At 38.4% G+C, this 7,397-nt stretch overlaps 2 protein-coding genes across 2 annotated transcripts in view; one reads left to right on the top strand and one right to left on the bottom strand.

Annotated features, from left to right (window-relative positions):
• The window catches only part of LOC18041230 (cysteine proteinase RD21A), a 3,892-nt gene extending 1,698 nt beyond the window's left edge, over nucleotides 1–2,194 (top strand). The window contains exons 2-5 of the mRNA XM_006434647.2: nucleotides 353–588; nucleotides 678–818; nucleotides 1,063–1,515; nucleotides 1,768–2,194. Coding sequence (XP_006434710.2) covers nucleotides 353–588; nucleotides 678–818; nucleotides 1,063–1,515; nucleotides 1,768–1,863 — 926 coding nt within the window. The 3' untranslated portion in view covers nucleotides 1,864–2,194. The remainder of the gene's footprint in view (nucleotides 1–352; nucleotides 589–677; nucleotides 819–1,062; nucleotides 1,516–1,767) is intronic.
• Nucleotides 2,195–4,078: 1,884 nt separating this feature from the next.
• Nucleotides 4,079–6,092, bottom strand: LOC18041759. Its single transcript, XM_006434645.2, has 7 exons — nucleotides 5,907–6,092; nucleotides 5,754–5,807; nucleotides 5,546–5,677; nucleotides 5,331–5,439; nucleotides 5,182–5,223; nucleotides 5,015–5,071; nucleotides 4,079–4,907 (listed from the first exon to the last, which is right to left on the bottom strand). Exons 1-7 carry the CDS (start codon nucleotides 6,047–6,049, stop codon nucleotides 4,275–4,277), a joined length of 1,170 nt encoding a protein of 389 aa, XP_006434708.1. The 5' UTR covers nucleotides 6,050–6,092; the 3' UTR covers nucleotides 4,079–4,274.
• Nucleotides 6,093–7,397: the final 1,305 nt, after the last annotated feature.

Here is a 7,397-nt window from a genome sequence, read left to right as displayed (position 1 = left end):
TTTTTTTTCTTATAAAACTTAAAACCTTAGAGGCATTAAAGTTGTAGTATGGTAAAACCTGTCAATGAGAGATATTAAACATTTTATGTCCTACAAGTCTTTTGCTGTCTTATTCAACCTCAATCCATCATTCTGAACAAACTTAATAACTCAGAATTATATGAAGTGATGATTTTTTTTACCCTACCCAACTTTTGTAGGTAATAAATCAACTGATATAGATACAAAACATATTCAAGTATTGAGTTGTCTAAGTACATAACTTGGTTAGAAATTCAGAAAGCAAATTATCTGTTGCTCTCTGTGTCGTGTGATTCTAACCATTATTTGATTGTATCTCGCTTGAATGAAGGGAGTTGCTGGGCATTTTCAACCATTGCTGCTGTAGAGGGTATAAACAAGATTGTTACAGGTAGCCTGATCTCACTATCCGAGCAGGAGTTGGTGGATTGTGATACATCATATAATGAAGGATGTAATGGTGGTTTGATGGACTATGCATTCGAGTTCATTATTGATAATGGAGGTATTGACACAGAAGATGATTACCCCTACAAAGCCATTGATGGTAGCTGTGACACATATCGGGTAGGTATTTTTACTCTATTGTTTTACGAAGAAATGCCATACTATATAATGGAGGATCATTCTAAGCCTTTGGTTTTTGGCTTTGTCAGAAAAATGCCAAAGTAGTTACAATTGATGACTATGAAGATGTTCCCCTAAATGACGAGAAAGCTTTGCAAAAGGCAGTTGCAAATCAACCCGTGAGTGTTGCGATTGAAGGAGGTGGCATGGCATTCCAGTTATATGAATCGGTAACTTTCATCTCTTCATGGCACTTGTCACATTTTAGATTTAGGGATGTTGCTATTATCTAGATACAAAGTATTTGCATTTTGCAGTTCTGAAAAGATATGGTTGAGACAATACTGGATGGTATTTGAACAAAAATTATTGTATTTCTAATGGTTTCTAAACAGGATCAGGAAGAGTCTTGTGTGTGTCTGATCTGTTTTAAGGAAGTCTCAAGTATATTTTTCTGTCTTTGCAAATTTTCAGGGTATATTTACGGGAAGATGTGGGACATCTCTGGACCATGGTGTTACTGCTGTTGGATATGGCACAGAAAATGGAGCTGATTACTGGATTGTGAAGAATTCATGGGGCAGTAGCTGGGGAGAGGGTGGCTATATTAGGATGGAGCGTAACGTGGCTGGCACTCTCACGGGCAAGTGTGGAATTGCCATGGAGGCCTCATATCCCATAAAGAAAGGCCAAAATCCTCCCAACCCCGGACCGTCTCCTCCATCTCCAACAAAGCCTCCTGCTGTGTGTGACAATTATTACTCTTGCCCTGAGAGCAACACTTGCTGCTGTGTCTTTGAGTATGGTAACTCTTGCTTTGCATGGGGATGCTGCCCGCTTGAGGCTGCCACCTGCTGTGATGACCACTATAGCTGCTGCCCACATGACTATCCCATCTGTAATGTTCGTGCTGGGACCTGCTTGATGGTAAGATATGCTAAATTTTGCTGGTACGCTGGGCTGTTCTAGGCTTTGCAGCAGTGTGCCAAAGACCAATGGGCAAATATTTCGATATTCATGTTTTAAATTCAAGCTATTTGGTTGCATTGCATGATATTATTAAGAAATCGTTTGATGTTTTTCTTTTGAGCTTTCAAGTTTAAATTTAGCAGTCCTGGTTTTCTCTTTTTGATTATTTTTTTATTTTTCTTATGTGCTTTCTTGAATTTTCTGCAACAGAGCAAGGACAACCCATTGGGAGTGAGGGCATTGCGACGCACCCCTGCTAAACCTTACTGGGCTCATGGAAATCAAGGTGGAAGTAGCAGTGCTTAATTATAGTTGGCACTGTAAGAGCAGTGGAAGGCCGAAGGGAGGATGAAGATATTCGTGCTTGTGAATGAGTTTCTCCCCGGCCTTAGTTCATTTTACTGCATTTCATTTCAAACGTTAATGTACCGGCAGGTGGATGGTCTGTTAAATATTTATTCGGACGTTGGTTTTGTATATAGCGTTGTAAGTTATCTATCTGCGTTGAATCCGAACAATGCACAAACAAATTGTTGTTATCTATTTCCAATGTCCTCCACCAAATCCCTGGCATCATTCAGCGGAGGCTTTTATGAATTGATATTTAACGATTCTTCTTGAATCACGAACATTTGAATTACGCATGCTCTTGTTGTTTAGGAGTAGAAGATTTATAATTGTGTTCAGTGCACGACAATATTGTTTTTGGAGGTCGGTCTGAATCTGCTTCTGATGAGTTGTGAGCATCCATTGCGTGGGGCACTGTGAACCTAACGTCACATGAAGTGGCAGAGGGGACCCAACTCAAAAATCTCATCATCAATTTTCTTTAAAGAGGTTATATTTCAATGGAAAAGTCGTCTCTATCGACAGGAATTCCACGAATCCCGTGGTGGGAAGGCTTGGTATGCAAGCTACTGGGCTCCCAGCTTTGCTGGGCAGAAAAGCCAAACTTTGCCAATTTGTTTTTCGATAGTTTTAATTTCTCATCCAAAAATTTTGAATTTCCATTTTCCAGTAATATAGCAGTGAAAATGAAAGTGCATGAAAAAGCAAATATTTTCACGGTTGCCTTCTTCTGAGGAGGATGGCACAGGCACGGCCTTTGCCTTGGAGGGAACTTCCCTTCTGCAGCTAAAACCTGTCAGGGCCTCAGTGAACAGAGTTAGCTTAGCCCTAGAATTCCTCAAATACCTCTTACAAGAAATTCCATTAACCAATTTCCGTATCGGTTAATGAAAGAACTTTTGAGACACCTTCTAAATCACATAACCACATAATTGGTGTGTTCGGGTTTCAGGTATCACAATTTTATTCTAATAAAACATAGGGGTCTTTATAATAGTTGTCAGTATTATCATCAAATTTATCAATCGTAAAAATTTACCAACATTCGGGAGAAAGTTTAACTTGTGGTTTTAAATCTACTCACATTTTAGGACGAAGCATCACAATTGCATTCTGGTTCTATCTGATGCTGTATCACCAAAATAGAAATGGTATTGCAAGTTGCTAACAAAGGGTCCTGCCGGGCTGTATTGGTTTATGATAAAATCTTGGATCCATTCCATGCCAAATGAATCCGTCAACCAAGCTGGTCAGTGAGTTGTCATGTGTCAGACGATTAGATCGTAGGCCAATGCTTGAAATAAGCATGCACTGGCCGTCACAGATTCTCCACTTCACAACCTGCCTTCCGCTGCTATTGGTCTGCAAGCTGAGACTGCAAGAGAAGGGGATCAGTAAACATATATGGCAAGTTTGGTTTGAAGATAGCAGAGGAGAGGAAAAGAAAAGAGGAGCGGGGAAAGAGATTAAAATTGAGATTTACTCTCTCTTTCCCTCATTTTCTCTCCCCCTCTCTCTTTTCTGTTACTCTCTTCTCATTTTTTCAAATCAAATGGAGTTTATTGATAGTGTTTCATATTAAGGATGACATCTAACCACAATGGGTTGCTTGCATCATATATTACAAAATCACGACTCCTTTTCTTGGATATAATGATGTCCCAAAAATTCTGTAAGTTGAGGTTGGGGACCATCCATTTTGTCGGAGGTTGGTTACCAAATGTCGCATACAACTTGATCGTGAATTTATCTTCAGTCATATTTCATCTTCATATGCTTTCAGGGGACCACTACATATGGTGGACTCCAACACACTAAGCGATGGGGACTAGACCACGGGCGTTGCGACCCGCATAGCCACCCAAACCTTGCGCCCAACAAAAGGGGAACGACTTTCTCATAACTATAAATCAGTCTTCATTATGAAAGCTGGCCTTGATTATTAGTAACCTTAACTTATAGATTCAGTTTTGGTAGCTTTTGAGCTTCAAGTACAAAGCTGTTTCATTTCAATTCTCTCATCACACCAGTGTCTAGCTACATTACGAAACAATTAAAAATTTGCAGTACCACTATCACGCAGCATCTGCATTGCTACTTTTGCAATTGCACATTGTTGACATCCAAACAGGCCGAAAGGAGAAAAGAAATTTAGAAAAGAAGACGAACCAAATGCATTCAGTTTTCCATGGCCATTGGCGTAGTGTGAAAGGAATATTCTCAAGTTACATCTATCACATGATACCTCGATACATTTTTAAGGGATGCCTTTTTATGAACAAAGCAACAATGGGGCATGAGCAGGGGACTGTAAAGCCATAACATTAGCTCCTTGCCTTTATTACTATAAATTAATTTGGTTCTCCTAATTAATTGAAATTTAGAGCACTGTCTTCCTCTCTCAGAGGTTCAAATCCCAGTTCCCCCACCACCATATCCTGTAAGTTAGTGTTTATATACACCTGCTTTTGTTCTTCATCATCTAATAGGCGTGAGGACTCCACTTTTCTATCAGCAACGTGGACTTTGCTTACAACACCACTGTGATCATCTTTCAATCTCTTGCATGTAGCATTGATTCTACTGCTGTTGTTCATCAGAGTTGCGCTGGGAGATTCACTGACATAACAGGATGGGATCACCGAAGGTAGCTTTGATAGCAGAGCTCCAAGGCTACATGACATGGTTGGCATAAGAGGAGGTATTGACCAAATAGGTGCTCCTGCAATTCCAATTTGAGGGCTGTTCCAACCTATGTTAATAGATTTGAGCGGAGAATCTTCAGGTATTTCATGGAGCAATCTTTTTGCTCCAGTTAGGAGGCACTTGTTATCGGCTAAGAGAGCTGTTTCCTGGCTTTCCATTGTATGATTATTGGGTTTGATGATGTATGGAAAATGGACTGGCAGATATGGCCTTTGTATGGCAAAGAAACCAGGAATGCTCTGAAGGTAGCTGAATTTCCTCTGCACGCTGATCACCAGATTGAGATCTTCCACAATCTGAAAGAATTTATCAGTCGTAATTTAATTTAACGTACAAAACATAATATATATATATATATATATATAGAGAGAGAGAGAGAGAGAGAGAGAGAGAGAAGATAGACCTTATCAAAGGAGCCCAGTTGAATGATGCCTTCTCTCACAGAAATGATAGCAATTGTCTGTAAAATAGATTAAACTTATCATATGTTATAGTTGGGCTCAATCTTGAGTACTCACACAGACATGTCTATTTTACACTTCTGAAAATAGATAGTGTAAAAATGCCCACCTGAATTCCTGAATTAAATTGAAATTCCCAAGCCTTGGGTTGCTGTGTCAAGTAAGAAACAAAATCATGATAAGAGTCAGGATAGAAAGAAAAGGATTACATTTCGTGCATGCATCCATTCAACAGAAAAGTTGTCCCGATTTCCTTACAGGATCAATAGAAGCATTCCAAGAGGAGGTGAAGCCAGGTTCACTTTCTGTTGTGGCTTCTTTAAACACCCACTTATGACTGTTGTCTGCTGCAACTTTACCCACTAATCTGGAACCAAGCAGCACGCACATTGTCAATTCGAATTTTCCAACTCGGTTTCTTTGTCTCATTTAAGAAAGTTGGAAAAACAAAGCAGAGGATTATTAATTCTCACCCTTCTCCAAAATTATAAACTTCATGAGACATTTTGAAGAAGATATCAGCTCCAAACCTCCCTTTCATATATCCACTTCCGGCACGTTCACATTCAAAAAAATCACAGAACCCATCTTCCCAAACAAGAATCCTGAAATAAAATTCCATTTCAAGAACTCAACTTAAACCAAATGAAACTTGAGTTTGGTACTATGCTTCCCAGTTACCAGTTCCTTTTATTGCCTTTGGAGCGATCAAGAGCACTGCCTCCACGATCCCACCTGCAACAAAGCAATGTGATGATCTACGAACACTAATAACTAATTAGACATGAACTTACTATTGAAAGTTGACATATGACATAGTTCTATTTATCTTACTTTGGTGGAGGATAGTTCCTAGGCAGAATCCTCCAAAAGACAGCGTACACCCACTTCGAGGAATTAGAAGAATCAGAACGTGAACATAAGCTTCTCAGCGTGTGCTGCAAGAGACAGTTAAGCATGGGAAGTCCACCGTCCATTAGAAGCCACCACGAGAAAATGATTCCTAGTTTCAAGTCACAAATTAAAAGGAAAAACGTGAACTAGAACAATTATCAACCCCCAAGCGCAATGACTCAAGAGTGTTTTAAAGACGCTCATAACGATTGCAGCAGCAGTACTACAGTGCCCCATCTCAGTTAGTTTTATGGCGGGACCCCTTATACTAATGAGCCAAGCACCACCTTAATGACTATTACTCTCAAGACCAAAAAGATTGGTCATTTTAAATGCATAGATTTAGAGTGTTTGTTACACGATTTTTTTTGGGGCGTGTGTACGGGGTTCTTGGGCAGACAAGTTCTCCTAGTTGTAACTTGGAACCTTCCTTTTTGTTCTCTTGCGTGAGTGAGTGTGTCCCTCGCCTAGACAGAGCAATCGCATATGAGCAATGAGATAACTAGAAATAAGTAAAAATTTTATGATTTACTGAAGTGCTCGCTCACAAATCTACAATGAAAGGCCAATTATGTCAATATCATAGTAAAGAGGTTAATGTGAACAATTTCATTATACAGAAAATGCATTTTACTCTTGAATTGTTTCTTTCAGAATCTGCAAGAAACTTCCACTTATCTCCCAAAAATATCAACGAGTTATAAATAAGATAAGAAATATAACCCTGAAACCAACTTAGCCCGGAAAAAATGATCCTCAATTCTGAGACCATAAACCACATTAAATAGCAATTGATGTCAGTGCATCAATTTGTTTGTAGTTGCAGTGGTCCTAGAAAGGTTTATAAGGTCCATCACAGTGCCCCAAACCTCTGTGTTAACATTAATATTGGCTAAAATCACATAATTGTTCTATAGATGCGTACCCGCATATATAGCTGGCTAACTGATGCTGGCCATTTGTAATGTGAACAACTTAAATCGTTCATTACTTCAGTTTTAGCACAATAGCAATTAGCAATGTTTCAGTTTTAATATAGGTAAAATGACACAAAGACCCCCAATGTTTGAATAGGGACACAGAGACCCCCAACGTTTGAAAAATGGACACAAAACCCTTTAATGTTTAAAAAAAGACACTCAAACCCCCATTTGTTAACAGAAATTATAATTTTAAAGTGCAATTACCATTATACCCTTATAGCATATTAAAAAATAATTGTTCATTGTCCAATTTATTCATATATTATTAATAAAATTATGAATATAACTTCATTACCCAATTTTTCCATTTAATTTTTGTCAAATTTTCTCTTTAAACTAAATAAATTTAATCCATTGCTCAAGAATAAAAATAAATTAAATTGATTATTAATATAATAAAAAATAAAAAATTCTCCATATGTCAATTTTATGAAAATGTTATTTAGTA

The sequence above is a fragment of the Citrus clementina genome, unplaced genomic scaffold (genome assembly GCF_000493195.1).
Source record: "Citrus clementina cultivar Clemenules unplaced genomic scaffold, Citrus_clementina_v1.0 scaffold_5, whole genome shotgun sequence".
In the NCBI taxonomy this organism is placed as follows: Eukaryota; Viridiplantae; Streptophyta; class Magnoliopsida; order Sapindales; family Rutaceae; genus Citrus; species Citrus x clementina.
This window is presented reverse-complemented; position numbering and strand designations above follow the sequence as displayed.

Coding starts and splice junctions, on each gene's coding strand:
- LOC18041759 (XM_006434645.2), bottom strand. CDS start 6,049: ATGGACGGTGGACTTCCCATGCTTAACTGTCTCTTGCAGCACACGCTG. Junction 5,808..5,906: donor AGGAACTATCCTCCACCAAA/GTAAGATAAATA, acceptor GCTTTGTTGCAG/GTGGGATCGTGGAGGCAGTG. Junction 5,072..5,181: donor AATTTAATTCAGGAATTCAG/GTGGGCATTTTT, acceptor TCTATTTTACAG/ACAATTGCTATCATTTCTGT.